Source organism: Sebastes fasciatus, chromosome 6 (genome assembly GCF_043250625.1).
Source record: "Sebastes fasciatus isolate fSebFas1 chromosome 6, fSebFas1.pri, whole genome shotgun sequence".
Lineage (NCBI taxonomy): Eukaryota > Metazoa > Chordata > Actinopteri > Perciformes > Sebastidae > Sebastes > Sebastes fasciatus.
Window position 1 is genome coordinate 12,319,667 of NC_133800.1, and position 17,389 is coordinate 12,337,055.

General features: G+C 44.7%; 1 protein-coding gene across 1 annotated transcript in view; it reads right to left on the minus strand.

Annotated features, from left to right (window-relative positions):
• Window positions 1–17,389, minus strand: part of LOC141769040 (zinc finger SWIM domain-containing protein 6-like) — a 57,051-nt gene that overhangs the window by 23,532 nt on the left and 16,130 nt on the right. Inside the window, exon 2 of the mRNA XM_074637669.1 lies at window positions 2,561–2,917. Within this exon, the coding sequence (XP_074493770.1) occupies window positions 2,561–2,917 (357 nt within the window). The remainder of the gene's footprint in view (window positions 1–2,560; window positions 2,918–17,389) is intronic.

The following is a 17,389-nucleotide window of genomic DNA, read 5'->3' on the forward strand; positions in this document are numbered from 1 at the left end:
AAAGTCCAGCTTCAACCTTGTCTTCTGTACATCTTATCCACCACAATTTCACCTCATTCTAACCTTTTTTTTAATTGTTTTTGTTTTTTTGCAGACATGGCAAAGGTCATCTTATCAAATGTAAAACATAACTCAGTGTCCTTGACATGAAATAAAAACAAAAAAAGGACAACATCCTAACCCCCACCCCACCTCAACCCACCCCATGTTGGTCTTGTTCACACAAAACGGAAAGAGAAAAAATAAATAAATAAATATATAATAATAATACAAATCAAATAAAAAAAATAATAGGAATAAAATAAAATGATCAAAAAAAGAAAATAAATACTAAATAATAAAAGAGAGAAAATAATTCTATAAAATCAAATAATGAATTTAACTTTAAAAACAAAAAAAAAACTCATTCAAATTCAACTGGCTTTATTGGTATGACGTAAAACTGTACATATTGCCAACTCATTCTAACCTTAACAAAAAGACCAACCATTAACCCGTAATGGTTGAAGAAAAAGTTGTCTTATTTAACTTATTGTACTACCCGTGTAAACATGTATTTGTGTCCACAGACACTTATAAATACAAGAACTAAGGGTGTTGTGATATACTGATATCTAAAAATGAAATATTAATATCATGTTTAAAATACACATATGATAATACAGTATCGTGTAAATAATCCAGCGCCTCTTAAATCCTTTTACATATACAGCTGTGGTTAGAGACTCTCTCTCCACCTCCTTACACTTTATTTTGAGTGTAATTCATTTTCCAAGAAAGAGACAAATCGCACAATAAACAAAGTTTTTTTTTAAAAAACAAAGTTTTCTATAGATATTGCAATAATATAGTTATCGTGAATTCTTTTGGCCACAACAATCGTGTAGTGAAAATCAGATATCATGACAGCCGTAACAAGAACACAAGCAAATACACTGCCATTGTTGAGGGCAAGGTGATGTACAAAGCAGAACTGAAACAATTAATCGATTATTCCATCAACAGAAAATTAATTGGTGACTATTTCGAAGTCTTTCGAAGACTATTTTTAAGTCATTGTTTGAGTAATTTTTTCAAGCAAAAATGACAAACATTCTCTGATTCCGGCTTCTTAAATGTGAGGATTTGCTGATCATCTGTGTCGTATGTAATGGTGAACTGAACGTTTTTAGGTTTTTGACTGCTAGTCGGACAAAGCAAGCAGCAAGAAGCAGCTCCCTGGGCTTTAGGAAATGTCACTATTCTCTGACATTTTCTGTGATTATTTGAGAAAAATAATCGTCAGTTTAAATTGATAATAAAGATAATCATTAGTTGCAGTTACTTCTGAAACTGTGCAATCCAACAGTCACTATGTGCAGTAGCCTTTAATACACAATTTTAAGCGCACTATGACAATGCAAGTGGGAACAATTCTAGAAACAAACAGTAAAGCTCGAAAAATGGGCTGCTATTGCAATTCAACATCAATATCATTAATGTGGTCTTCCATTAACACTATCCTCAGTTATTTTGCACTGTATTCAAGCATATTTTGTGAAAGCAGCCTGAAGCAAAACTAAACAAGTGATCCATTACTCGTCATAGAGAATGATATTGTAACGTCCCTTCTAAGTGAAACATTGTGCTGCTGTTTCAACAATTCAGCAACACAAATTAGGAAAACAGTACAGTCAGTGTGCCTGTTTATTAATTACTCAAAACTACCGTTATGTTGTTTCCTAGAAGGAAAAATTAAATAAGGACTGCAATTCTGAAAAGGGTGTAAAAGTAAATGAATGCACCTAACAGGTTAATTGAATAGGAGTAATTCAGTCGGATGCTTTAATCCAAATGATACGTTTTAGTTTTACAGGATTATTGATGGAAGGACAACAAATCAATCGGCTGTCAAATTAAAAAACACCTCTTCATCACAGCACTTTGATGAAGATCTCTCTCTCTCTTGTTCTCGGAGTTGCTTATTTATTTCTGTCCTCCATTCCCAGAAGTTTTTATCTATATCGTTCTTTCCATCACATCTCTCTTCTTTTCCTCCCTGTTTCTCAGTCTCTTCAAAATCCTTCTTCCAAATTCCTCTATGTCCGACTGCTTTTCCTTCCCTCTTTTGGCCTTCTTCTTCTATATCACCACTTCTGAGTTACAAACCAGTTTGACAATAACACATGTATGTTTTTTTTCATGCCTTCCTCTGTTCCCTGTTTTCAGTTGGTTTCTTTTCCCCCGTGTTGTTTGCCCCTTCAGTCTCTCCCTCTTTTATTAAGGTAAGTAGCAAGTACAGTATCGATAACAAGAGATATGCACCTTTCTTTATCTCTCTGCTAACCTCTTCGTCTCTGTTTCTGTATCGCTCTCTCGCTCTCAGAGGTAAATAACGGGTCTATAGTGTTGATTAGAAGCACACAGTCTCTCCTTTACTGTCTGAATCTCACTAATGAGTAACATTGATCCTGCCACACTTTACCTTCATCACGCGGTCAATACACGCATGCATGTAGAGGCAGGAACACACAACGAACTTCTCCACACTACACATACACACACACACGCGTTGCCTCACCGTGAACCTGGTTGATCTCCGAGTTCTGCGACAGAATCTCGTCAGCCAGTTTCTGCGCGGTAGGCAACACTTCGGTGTGGTGGACTGAGATCAGATACTGGACGAACTTCTGCAGCTGGTCTCTGCTCATCTGGAACAGGGTCTCTGAGATGGGCAGGTGCAGTTTGACCTGCTCGGGCTTCCGTACTCTGTAAAGCGACAGCGCCACTACATGGGCGCAGTAGAAGATGTCTTTGTTGCCGCAGGTACACGTTACTGCCGTGATCTTGCAGCGGTCGAAGCTGACGCTGACGCTGCAAACGAGCTCCGGGGTCGAGGGTGTGGCCGGGTCCGTCACTGTGCCGCTGAGATGGAAACCTGAAAGAGTAAGGGAAGAAAAGAGAAGGTTATTTTTCAAGAAAGTTTTTTTTTTAAAAGAGATGTATACTGTAATTAGGGCTGGGCGATATGACTAAAATGTTCTATCACTATATAGACAATTTCATTTTGTTTTTTCATTTGATACCAACAATATATATCCTGATATAGCGTGTTTTCTGGTAATTCAATAAATAAATAGTCTATATAAAATAACCACATGGTAAAGTCTATTTTTTGTATACTCCAGTGTGAATGAAATGAGAAGTAGTGAATATTTTCTCATTTTAAGAACTTGAGTGCAAAATGAACATAACAGTTTTAAGTGAAATTATAGAGAAAAAATAAGCCTATATTGCGATGGAAACGATGTAGAAAAATATACGATAGACCTTTTTTTTTTTTACCGTTTTGACAATATATATCGTCATATTGCCCAGGCCTATATTTAAATGTATGTGGAGGTATCCCTCCTTACGTCTTCACTTTAGAGATGAAACTAATAGACCATCAACTGAAAGTGAATCGCTAATTATGAAAAGTTTGATGATCGGTTCATTGTTGAAATCATTTCTCAAGCAAAAATTGTACTGGTTCCAGCTCCTATAATGTTCTTTGTCATATAGTTAACTGAATTTCTGGGCTCTGTGAACTTGTAATGAGCTCATGGGACATTATCCATAATAAAAGGATTTTTATTGATTTATCAAGAAAATAATCCTGAAATTAATCCATAATGAAAGCGTTGGTTGCAGCCCTACACAGCTTAATTCCTTTGTTTTACTCATTTAGTAATGACCCGACCAAAGAAATTCTTAGACGACTCACACTCAGAATCACAACAAAAGCACCACTTTAAATCTTTACAGATTAGAAATAAGTCATTCAGCATGAAGGAAACATAAACAATGTCTAAATCGACTAAAGAAATCTCAGCTGACTGAGACCAAAGAGGGGGCAGCCCTAAAATTACTGAAGCCTTTTTTATTTATTGAGTTTCAAGCCGAACAACTTAACTTTATTAAAGTTTTAAAACTTTGTTACTACAAGATCAGAGGTTCAACCAATCATCATTAAGTAAGACAGAGATGAGATCAGGCATCCATCGTCTCCATACAGACCCAACAACTGGAGGTTTGGCCTAAACTTGATCAACTCATTGAGTGTGCCCTTTAGTAAATGACATTAGTGAATATACTGTATCTCTTTAGGAATGAATGCACTCAGGATGAAACAGACTCCACCGGACACAGTCACCTGCCCCCATGTTCTCTTATCACGAGGGCATGATAGGGACTAGCTGCAGACCACTGCTAGTGAGAGGGAGTCCGTGAACCTGACGGATATCTAGATGCAGGAACTCACATCCACTGCAAGAGGAACTGAGAACGAGATAAGGAAGTGAGCAGTGAGCACGGCTGTTACAGTATGAATTATACAGCCTCTTGTTTGAATATAATGTTTGATCTCATCCTGACTGCGCCATCCGGAGGCGCGGCTAATCATTATGCGAGGATGAATATGAATGAGCAGGGCGGGGTCCCCGGCAGTGGCCTAAAACACACACTGATGAGCATATGAAAGAGAACACACACGTACGCGCACACACACACTGAGCCGCCGCGTGAGATCATGCATTTATTAATAATGGGAGTGGTTAGGAGAGACAGAAGAGAGTATCTTATGAATGCATTTATGTGCAGAGGAGAGATCTATGAAACGCATGTGGACCAGGCGAAGACATACATCTCTTAAATACGTTTATCAAAGGGCTGAGCGCACGCATCGCTGTGATATCAAGCATGTATTAACGCAGATATCAAAGCGTTCTCTGGGCCTCTACATTAGATAGGAAGGGGAGGGGCAGGAGTTGAATATTTCATAGGATGTAGATGGAAATGGGGTGAGGGGTACACAAGCAAGATGAACGGGGGTCAGGTCAAACCTCTGATGGTGAAGGGGTGCACTAAGGAGGCGGGTGAACAAGAAGAAAAAGAGAGAAGGAAGTAAACAGAGTCATAACTGTTGGCTATAGTGTTGGCGATGCCCTCAGGATTGATATAAAAAGAAAACAAGCTGGTTATGGAGGGCTTATATTTCTCCTCTGCAGTCTCCCTAAAGCAGTTTGTAGAAAAGAAACAGTCAGGAAACTAGGGGTGGGAGAAAAAATCGATACAGCATAGTATCACGATATTTTGCTTGGCAATATTGTATCGACACACGGACGTCAAGTATCGATCTTATATTATATAAACTATTAACCTCTTAATCCAATGGCCGCCAGGACCCGGCTGCTATTCTGCCTTTCAGAGGTTGTAGCTGGCTCAGTCTTCAAGCTAGAGTGAAGATACTGGTATCATAACAGAAAAACATCAGAAAACCTAAGGACTCAATTGGTACCAACCTTGTCATAATAGCTTGTCGAGAAAAATGCTAAATAACGCTCCGAAGTCACACTAAATTTTGGCAAGGAAAAACTGGCATGGCTATTGTCAAACGGGTCCCTTGACCTCTGACCTCAAGATACAGTATGTGAATGAAAACTCTGAGATGAACAGAGTTTTCATTCATTTCAAAAAAGATAATAAATCTTATCGTATTACTCAGCATATCGCGGAATGGTTAAAATTGTAATAAGGTTGTATCGTGACTTAAAGTGGGGGTAGGCAGTATATTTTTGCCGTCATTGGGCAGAAATTCCATAACAACCTTTCAGCATATTGTAATTCAAGTGTTCTGAGAGAAAACTAGACTTCTGCACCTCCTCATGGCTCTGTTTTCAGGCTTTAAAATATCTAGCCTGTGACGGGAGACTTTGACCAATCACAGGTCATTTCAGAGAGAGAGAGAGCGTTCCAATTGGCTGTGCTCCGGCTGGTGGGCGGTGCTTGGTATTCCCTCAAGAGATCTCAACATGGCTGCCGGGCCTACACTACAAGATGATTCTGAAAACATTTGAGGCGAGAAATAGGCATTACAGTAACAGAATATTGATTCATATTTGATCAGCGCTGCCTAGTCTGACCGTTTGGTCGGAGTTCGCGAGTGATTGACAGACGCCTCTCATAGACGGCAGCTGGACGGCAAACTCCAGATCAGCTCTGATTGGTTGTTTGTCCTCCGGTCTGTGAAATCTTGCAGATGCCGTTAGGAGCACTGGAGGTCACAGAGGAAACAGAGGCACATGATTTTTGTCGGGATATAGTGACTGTTTTATAAAAATAACTTTTTTTAAATCATATTTGACCCACTGCAGCTTTAAGTATCATGATAATATCGTATCGTGGGGCCTCTGGTGATTCCCACGCCGACAGGAAACCCATTTAAAACAGCCTCTACATGAGTTCGACTTCGGACAATTTTTATCAGTCTATGATTCAAAAAGCTCCAGTAGCACGGATGTTGCAAAGAGCATCAAAACAGAAATAGCTAAATGTTTTGTTATTGTATTGCAGAACTAAGAAGTGTTGGCTGCAAATATCCAACAGTGCAGAACTGCCGAACATTGCCATGGAGATATGCTTTTTCCATTCGGAAAGCCAGCTGGCAGAGGAAGCACATGTTCGTTAACAATATCCACAGAAGAGAGGGGTGTGGATCGAATATGGCAGCCACTCGCATCTGCAGTGATCAAAGCCTATACGTCTACAGCTGTGAGAGAGAGAGAGAGAGAGAGAGAGAGAGAGATACACTGAGTCACTCTTAAACGAGACAAAAAGGTTTACATGGCGCAGCTGGTTGTAGAATGGAGAGCTAACTTATTTAGCTGTGTAACAACATACAAATGAGCAATGGCTTTTAATACTTGCTGATGCATTTAGTGTGTGTTTGTGTGTGACACGAGCTTATGTTTCAAGAGTGGCCTCCTGGTCCAGAGAGGGGAGAGGAAAAGAGAACATCAAAAACATGTGGGGCTGAGAGAGAGCTCAAAGAAAAATCAACCTCTGATACAAACACACACACACACACGCACACACATGCATATCAGACTGTCGTAAAAGCAGCTGTAGTGTTGCAAATGTTTTCTCTTTTTCCCATAGGGAAAATTAACAGGGATACTTTTTTTTAAATTCAAAACACATGGAAAAACTACATAGTGATAAAAGAGTTATCCCTGTTCGAAAAAAGTCTGCCTTTGCTTTATTAATGGACTCTCACTCTCTCCAAGCCCTTTTCATGCCTCCCTCCCTCCCTCCATCCACATTCCCACAGCTCTCTCTCTCTCTCTCTCTCTCACTCTCTGACAGATGGGTAGGTAATGAGTTTCGCCTTTCCCCGTCCAATCGTCTGGGCACCAAAAACTGCCCCCCCACGCCAAAAAATGCCCTTTTAATTTAGCCAAGCACTGAGTACAGGGCTATTACTGTTTAGGTACACACACACACACACACACACCTCCCATGACTCCTGGTTGGGTGGGTATGAAACCTTCAATGTCTCATGTGCTAGCTATTAAAGAGCCTGGTTGGTTTCCCCCCCCTCCCTCACCCAGTCCACCCAGCTCCCCTCCCCGAGTGGTGCTCGGGGCTCTTTTCTGTGCATGTTCAAGAGGCCAGGGTTGGCTTTCAAAGTAACCATGGCGGCCATTTTTAGAACAAGGCCTCTGTGAGGTTGCCCTAGAAACCCCTTGTGACCGCCCTGGTGAAATCACACTTGGCCCGAGGAGCTGCAGCAAGAACAGTGTGTGAAAGAGGGAGAATTAGCGTATGTATATATATGTTCAGATCCCACAAAAAGCCTGCAAGACCACCCACATTTTTGGGGGGGATCCACATCAAAGCATTCCCCAAAATAAATAGCACTTTGCTCTATCTTTCTGGCTGGTTTTGAACTTGTATGAGTGCCGATAAGCCAGCGTGCGCTCTCTTGACCAGCTAGGACCACTTCTGTCTATTCAACAACAAGGGAGGCCCCCAGAAATACCGGACTCCTGCTCTTATTTCAGGGAGGAAAGGCCCCCAGACTAAGACCTGAGACTCCTTCAACATACATCTGCCGTGACGGAAGAATGCCGCCTTTATACGCTCCCTATAAAACAGGATTTAGCTTCCCACATGAAGGCAGGCGGCCGGTGCCTGAAAGGTTTGCTTGCCTAAGCACAAAAGTGCTCAGTGTTCCAAAAATCACCGGAGTAAATTCGATTGAGCAACATACATATATTTCCGCAATCAAATTAAGATTCCAAGTCAACGGAGAAAATTCGGGCCCAGCAGTGGGGAGGTCATTAAGTTTATTGGCTGAATTGGTTCATGAGTGACTGTCACCTAAATCTAATATGGCACCATGCAGCTCACACAGCGCTCATCTGTTGTATTTGTGTGTTTGTGTGTGTGTGTGTGTGTGTGAGAGAGAGATTCTGAATACATGATTGATTTCAGTGCGAGAAATAAGATGAAACAAATGGGGCTGGTGTGAAAGTGAGTCAACAAAAGAACAGAGGAAGAAACAGAGAGAGCAAATAGATATTTAAGGCCTATTCGCCTGCGCCGATTCACTTTAGCCTTGCACATTAATCAAATTACCTCACAAGCTGCAGACAGACAAAAAGCAACACCTAAACCCGACTCTAGCCTGTTAAGGGCCTATAACACACCCTAGTTTTTTCGGTGTGTCCCGCACAGTTGGCTCTAGTTTGCCCGTGTGGGAGGTTTTTCGGCCGATTCAGCATATTGAATTGGCGGTGGAGCAGTAAACAAGAAGAGGAACGGAAGTGAGGAAAGCAAACCGACGAGTAAAAGTGAAGAGGAAAAACAACAGAAAGCTCTTCTCATTTTTCATCTCATCTGAAGTGGTGAGTGAGAGTGGTGTGAACATGGTCGGCAAACGCCGCTTTGTTTCATGTACGTATCATAACAACGACTTGTATATCCCCAGTCCTCGGGTCTTCCGGTTTCCCTTTTTGAATGACGAATACAGACTGTCGTGACCTGCTGGTGTGGAGAGTTATTTCATCTCAGGCAGGCGCAGGGCGTACGTGCAAACTGGCCATCGGCTGTAGTCTTCGCAATGCGTTCGGGTGCGACTTGTCGGCCAAAACAAAAGCGACGTGAGGCGACGCAACAGGGGGCCTTCGTCACCGTTCTAGTTCTCTGATGTCGGGTTGGGGTGTCCCAAGCTTTAGAGCTTCTCCCATCCACAGGGGACCACCTGCAGTAGTTGGGATCCCACTCCATGCTGACCAAAGATAGCTAAAACATGACTGAGAAAAAGGCCCCTGGACTGGAATCCAATCTGTTTGGTTGGTCTGAACAGAGAGGCCCTACTGAAAGGAGATCTGAACCACAACTGAAGACAAGCAGGTCGAGGAAGGTCGCAAGAACTGTGTTGGGCAACCCCCCACCTCTAACACCACCACCTCCATCCCACCCACAGCTAAAAAAGGACAATTTCCTCCATCGCGGCTCCTTGAACTGGCACAATTAATATGCCTATAAAGACAAATACAAGGCCTTCCAGCATCTTACAGGGCAGGTCTGTCTGTGTGAGTAACAATGAGTACATGCGTGTGTGGTCCTATAAGGAAGCACCCATACAGAGACTATAAACAGAGATCAATGCTATCCTGCAGGAGACCTTGCTCCGGGCGTGTGTGTGCATGTGTGTGTGTGTGTGTGTGTGTGTGTGTGTGTCCTAGGTGTGGGACGGGCTGGAATAACACAGCTGAGCTCCAGGGGCGGCCATATTTATGCCTTAAACCCTCTGGTAGACCAAAAGGCCTTCTTCAACCCCGGGTGTGTTTTCATCACATGCACATGCACATGCACATGCACATCCACACACACACACACACACACACACACACACACAACTGGAACATCTCACAGTCTGAATGCTCACCCCGACAGACACAAACGAGCATGAATTAATGTTTTGAGATATTCTATGAATTTCAATGCTTTTACTTTCGCTTGAGATTCTGACAGCAAAATATGCATGCTAATCATAGGGATGGGAGGGAAGGAATATCTGTATGTGTGTGTGTACGTGTGTCTGTGTCTGTGTGTGTGCATTGACGGCTGTGTGGGTGATTGGAGTTGTCATCAGCTGGCGGTTGAAATGACAGTCGACTACTGGGCCGCTGCCACTTAGTTGTCATGCGGTACATCAGGAATGACTTGCAATTTTCTAACTATCACTTTCAAAATGGATTCTAATTTTGCTGGATTGGGCCTGTCAAGCAGAGCTGGTGTTACTGCTCTGCTGACTGATCCCAAAGGTTGGCGTTCAGAAGGCTGACCAGTACGGAGAGACAGTGAAGCCTCTGTTCAGGGACGTGATAGACACAAGACAAAAGGGATAAAGTGATGAGAAAATGAGTTCTGTTAGTAACAGATGAAAGAGCCCGTTTGCAAGAAACCTGAAATTGAGGGAGGAATTAGCCTGGGCAAAGATTCTGTTTAAGGAATAGTTTGACATTTTGGGGAATACGCTTTCTTGCCGATAGCTATAGATGAGAAGATTGATAGCACTGTCATGTCTTTACAGTAAATATAAAGCTGGAGCCGGCGACTGGTTAGCTGAGCTTAACACAAAGACTGGGGAACAGGGGGTAAAAAGCCAGCCTGGCTCCATCCAAACGTGACAAAATCCTCCTATACTAGCACCTCTAATACATCATATCTCTGTTGTTTAATCCGCACACAAACCAAAGTGCAGAAACAAGGTTTTAAAGGTGAATATGTTCGAGACTATTTCTTGCAGCGACTTCCTGGTCTCCCTGCTGGAGGGCAGATTTTGTTACCTTTGAACTGAGACAGATTTAGGGTGACAATATTTTCAAACCTTCAAACCAGGACCCTTAAATGTACCGCACATTCATGCACACATGTATGCGCTTATCCACGCATCATATAGGCGTGCTATTGTGTATTGCTTTCTGGCCTTAATAGGATCTCTTATATCGGCATTTCCAACCGTGTGGGACCGGAAATGTATTCTTGCAGCGTGTGCAGAATGCAGCATTTTTATTGCCGGGTACTTTACGAAGGAAGAGGTAAGCCTCCTCAAGTGCTTTTAGAAAAGACCGACTTTCTCTTCGGCATGACAGTTTACCGTAAGCGTACTGACAGTTTCTGTCAGAAAGAGCTGCAAGTGTCATAGCAACAGCCTTGACAACAACAGCGCATTGATTGATTGACGCACATACAGACAAATCAGTGTTGAATTTAGACGCGTGGTGCATTGTTTATATTTTTTATATTGGGTTAGGTAATAATGAGTGGGACAGAACATGATAAACATCAATGTAAGCGTTGAAAAGAAGTATGATGTAATTATTTTAATTGTGGTGACAACCTGGAGACTGTTGAAAACTGGGACATTTTAGTGTTACAGATGTTTGTCGGGACTCGGGACACCCAGCTTGGAACCGGGATAATCCCGGACAAACCGGGATAATCCCGGACAAACCGGGATAATCCCGGACAAACCGGGACGCCTGGTCACCGTAACCAGGCTAGCTGTATCAGAATATATTCCTGACAAGGCAGGCTATGTTTGTCGTAGTTAACTATTAAACACTTTGGTCTAAAATTACTGTTAGGTGTAATTTCAGAATGCCATCTGTGTGGTGTTGGGTGAACTGTCCCTTTAGCCGCTATTCAACAAATCTCTGTCACTGGAGAAGCCACTAGCCTGCTAATTCCGTCTCCTGGCTGTACATTAACTATACATTATCCCAATCCATGTGCAAGGTTCATTAGTGTGAATGAAATTACAGCTGGCTGGAAATGAATGTGTGTAATTAGCAGAGGCCTGTCCCAGTAGAGCCACGCAAGCTATAGACGGTGGTAATGGGATCCATTGAAAAGCCATTGTCTGCTACTTCAGGGCTTCAGTATCTTTCTAACGACAAACCTATGCAGTCGAGACATTATAGCGCCCGCGTCCTTTCGAAGGAGACTCTGGGTTGAGATGAACCGGTCTGCGTCGGCTGCACGGGGGACATTATAAAAAGGAATAAACAAAGAATATGGGCGATACATGATTTTCATTGGTTTGGGAATGTGTGTTAGTGAGGCGGAGCTGTGTTTGTTAGATCTTGCGCATAATTTGCACACGGAAAGTGTGCCAAAAGGACATTTGCTGTGCCTTTCAGAATTGATTACAGATGTGTTTCTCTTGCTTAATTTGAACTTTGCCCTATAAATCCTTTTGAGATTAATCTTTTTGATAAAACAGCTTTCAAAAATTAGTCTTGACATCAAAGCTCAAAAACAAAAAAAGGGTAAGACAATTCAGATTCCGTGAAGCTCGTACAGCAGCACACAGACAGTAAGGCACTACTGTGGGCGCTAAACATGGCTGAAAGTGAACACATTTGCATTATGAAAATAGCTGAAAAACCAGCGCATGACTGTGTGCACACATGTGCGAGAATGGGTGCATTTTTTTAGGTTCACTTCTTGTCCGCGCCGGGAAATAACCTTACACTCTTTACCCTTCCCATTTCGTTTGGAAAGTCACCCGACACACTCCACCACACACACACACACACTCACGCACACACACACACACTACCCCACCCTTTGACACACACTCATGATGCCTTCATGCATGCACACATACATACTGGCTTCAGTGACTCCCTGCAGTCAACCTCCTTCTGCTCACAAACAGCCCCTCCTCTTTCCTTTTTCTCTCTCCAATAACTGACTCCTCCCCTGTTCCCCCTCCCACGACACACACACACACACACACACACACACACACACACACAGCGTTGCCTAGCCCTAAGCTGACCCGTTGTGTGTACTGACGTCACACACTAGACAAGGGGAGGCATCATTCCAGACAGACACACACACACACGTGCACACCCACACATGAACACACACACACACACAGGCCCCAGCCGAGGGGGGAGCTGCATTCCAGCACAGACACACAAACACACATCACCACGCCTGGCGGTGGGAAGCATGGGGAGCGCTCAGCTGTAGCGGGGAGGTGGGGAAGAGGGCCAGGGGAGGCGGAGGGGGGGTTTCAGAGGAGGGAGGAGGGAGTGATGGCTCTGAGCCAGTGTTCCTCTGAGCTCAGCACTTCCCCTTTCAGCTCCAGCCAGCCGCCAGTTTGCGTAACGCAGCCCATGCAGCCCTGCCGGCTCGTGCTTAACCCCTTCCTTCCTGGAGTCACCGAGGTCACACCCGCTGCTCTCTGTTTCGGCAGCGCATGCCACATCCTGGCGTAAAACACGCCCCTGCCCCACAACACCTCCCCCCCACTCTCGGGCCGTCCCATTATAGCACCGAGCACACTGGCCCGCTACTCATACTTCCACATTATTACCTGACACAGATGGAAGCAGATACACACACGTGTGCAAACACCACAGAGAAATGATACATTCGCCAGGAAAGAGGTTAACCTTTTACGTGCCACTTTCTTTTTTCATACCCATATCTTTGTCTTTCTTCTGACTACAATGAGCTTGTGTAGTAATCTAAATACGATATGACTGAGAGTGACCTGGATTTTACCGCGACACCTCTCTTTGAAGACGACACAAAAGCACTGCAACCACTAAAACACACACCCATTCATGAGCAATTACCAAGCAATTATCATTGCCACAGACAAATATGTAGCTCACACACTAACGCCTTGACACAGATTTGTTTGGATTATGAAATTGCAAAGCACGTGTCATGTGGCATGGGTATAGTATGTGTGCACATTCAGCTGTATATCCATTGACCTTCCAAGAGCTTATGTAGGCCAAAGTGGCCACTCCACCCACAGAGATGTGAGGCCTTTCTTCACCCCCCTAAAACCCCAGTGAAAAGTGTCATAGCTCACACTAACCACAGCGGACACAGTCCACGGCGGAGGGATGGGCAGAGCAGAGGGGGGAGTGAATGAGGGAGGAGGGGAGGTTCTCTCACATTTAATATCACTTGACACGCGTCATCCAGCATCTCTCAAACAGCCGCTGAGCCTGTGTCAAAGCCGCGGCCCTGGCGAAGACGCTGCGCACGCGTATGCCGGGTGCACCTTGTATGCACACACAAAACAAAGGCAACCCAAATATCTCAGCCACCTGGCGCCGTGATCGACGGGCTGCTGCAGAGAACGGGAATTGCCGGGATGAAGACAAGTGAGGGAGAGAGAGGAGGAGAGAGAGAGAGAGAGGGAGGGGGGGAGCAAGAGAAAGGTTGAATACGTCTCCGCTGAATCGTGGTGGTCGATTCTCTTGCCTGCGGGCTATTCCTGTAAATATTGACGTTGATGTTAGGACCACTCTCTTAAGGATAAGCTATAAAGCAAGGGGGTTAGATTTACTCGGTGCAAACTGTAAGCATCTGAAATCACACGCTACGCTTGGCCTTCTCCAAGCGTGTTGAGGGGAAACGGTGAGAGACTTTCAGGGTGAGGAGCTGCAACCACATGAGGGAACTGAGCCCTCTCAGTAGGTTTACAGCTCGCTCCTCTCCCTCTCTCTCTCTGCCTCTCTAGATGGTTTAGGTTTCCACTCTCAAGCTAAAAGCAGGCAGCTGACATCAAAACCTTCAGAGAGACCCCTATTTCCCAGAAACAGCTCTCGTTTCATGTAAATAGCCTCCTTTCATGGCTCCATTGAGATAAATTGCACCCTGCTGGACAAGAGGGAGACAATGTTCACCCTGGAGCCTCTTTTGTTGACATCTGCATGTGTTGCCATGACAACACATGTCTCGCCCGCTGCGTGCGTGTACGTACATGTGTGTTTTTGCACGCCGTGCATATACATGTGGGCAAACACACAGGAAAGCGGGCAGGTCCACACACATAGAAACAAAAAATACCTCTCATTCTTTGTCAAACACACACACAGCTGCACAAAAGCTCGCAAAGAATAACACAAGAGCTTGACCAAAACACTGAGTCAGGTTAGACTTGCTTCCAACTAGCATGTCCTCGTGGGAGGCTGCAGGCAGAGAAGTTTATTACTAATCATCTTCACGTTAAAAAGGGCAAAACTAATCCAACTATGACAAAGCCTTTTCCAGAAACCCTCAAGAGGACCGTATGTGTCCGGTCAACTGGGAATTAATCTGCTAGAGCAACACAATGATGCATGAATTCATTTTAAATACAAGTGGGTTAAAGATGCCAGTCCTCCTATGGGACGGTAGTCTCCATCCATCTAACTCTGTAAAGGAATTACTGTGATTGTCTGTGCACGCAAAGCATCTTCCACCTTGTTTAATCAAATTCGCTCAAGTTACCGTTTTCATAGATGACAGAAGAATAATCATAACCGTGTGCAATTACGCTGATTATGTCTCTTCAGAGACTTGTGAAGTGAAGGACTATGTCACCTCTGAGACCACATGAAACAAAGGCCAACTGCTATGTTTATATTTCACCACTTGTCTGCACTTTGAGATCCTCATTATGTTCATTTGAGCGCCGAAGGAGGCTACGACGGGGGGTGTAATGTGGGATCGAGGAGGTGTAGTAGGGCACAACTGAGGGGGTATATGCCCAGCGCCATGGCAACCATAAAGGAGGTTGAGGGTCTGCATATTAATCATAAGGATAGAAAAGAATATGTGGGTGCAGAGTGTGTGTGTGTGTGTGTGTGAGAGAATCCCCTCCCGTGGGCAAGTCAGCATTCACCCATGAAGTAGGTCAGTGAAATTTGCCCAAATTAGGTCAGTGGCAGTCAATGGGTGCCATCCTGGACAAGAGAAAGAATAAAAGGGGGGAGAGAGAGTCTATAAGGTTAGGAGAGCAGAACCAAGCGGCTTACTTCATCTTAGCTTTTACACTTAGTTAATTACTGCTGCGCTTGTCCGTACAAAACACACACTGACTCCAAACACACCACTCAGTGAGGTACCAAAGCTCCCCCCCAAAGCAGAGACTTCTTTACAACTTCAAGCCGTCACTTTTTCTCTCCTCAAACATCCCCGGTATCAGAATCAGTGCGCATCAAAAGCCCGTTTTGATTGAAAATGCTTTTGAAAAGCAGTCCGATTCGGTTACATTGCTTAGGTCTGATTATTTAGCACCCCCTCCTCCTCCTCCTCCTCCTCCTCCTCCTCCTCCTCCTCCCTCTTCCCCCTCTAGCTGTTTGGATGGTAGCTCCTTTTGTCATCTGCCTCTGTTTCGTCTAGCTTTTTTCCCTCCCTATTTTGAAGAATCCACATCGGGAGAGAGGTTGTTGTGCGTTGTTGCCAATAAACGGAGGAACACAGGAAGCTTTGAAGTCGGTGGCACGTTGTGATTTGCTTTCATCGTCCCGTATCTGTCAGTCAACAAGAGAAAACGTGACTCCAAAAGGAAACTTTTGCTGCTTTTTTCCCCCTCCCCAATTTCCTCTCTCCACACACACACACAAAACCAAAACAACACAAAATGACAACAAAGGCAGCAAGAAACGACAAAGGGCTGTATTGGGCATTAGACAGACAGGGAGTGGGCTGAATAATAATCTGTGAGGAGTTGCGAGGTGTTCCAGAAGATTCTGATGTTGCTTCAACTGGCGCAGACCGACACTGCTGCTGCTGCTGCTGCTGCTTCTTCCTGCCTGGGCTTCCTTGGCCCACTTCCACACAAAGGGAATGTGTGTGTGTGCATCCCACTGTAGCTGTGGGGTGCTCTCTGAACTTTCTTCTGTCAGCCCTGTGTCGCTCATCTTGGAGCAGTTGGGTGTCAGAGAGGAGGAAGAGCATTGACAGGTGTCTTCTGTGGGCAACAGAAGAGTGATGGCACAGCCTGGGCCTGCACCTAATCACACCAGCCTGCAGCCTCGCTCTGACAGCCACAGAGGTTGGGGAGGGGAGGACGGGGGGGGACAAAGGCTCCCTTCCCTGGGCAGCGATCAAACTCGAGCCCCCGGCTTGCCTGGAGATGCGACAAGGCCCACTTCCCCTTTCGCTCGCTTTTCCCCCATCCTCCCCCTGCTGCCAATCATGTGTCATATGCTTCACACTCCCGCATGCGTCTGCGTGCCGAGCGTATGTGTTTGTGCTGGGGCCGAGCCTGTCTACACAAGTTAAAGAGAAGCAGGAGACAAAGAGACGCACGAGGACACAAAGAGCTTCGCGAGGAAGTGTCGAGCCAGAAAACGACCGAATGTACGAGCCGAACGTGGCTCGGAGTAAAGCGAGCCACAATGAGTTACAGTGACTACTAGCCAGAGAGAGAGAAAGATGCCTGGCTAGAGAGGCTGCGTATAGGAGCCAGAGAACTGAACTGCAGCCAACCTGGATGAGGCCTCGGTCCAGATACGTTGGGACAGTACCAGGGGCCCCGCTACAGACCGTCAGAGCTGGGAGGAGGGGGGGGTGAATTAGCAAGAAAATACAGAGTGAAAAAACAGAACAAGGGAGAAAGGGAGAGGGCAAGCTTATAGGCAAAACAGAGAGGGAGAGAGAATGAGAGGGGTTTTGAGGCTTTTCAGCTCCGAAGTGGGATGGAGGGGGATGGTTGGAGGGAGCTGCTGAGAGTCAGGCAGAGCTGGAGCCGAGGCTCAGAGGCAGGGCC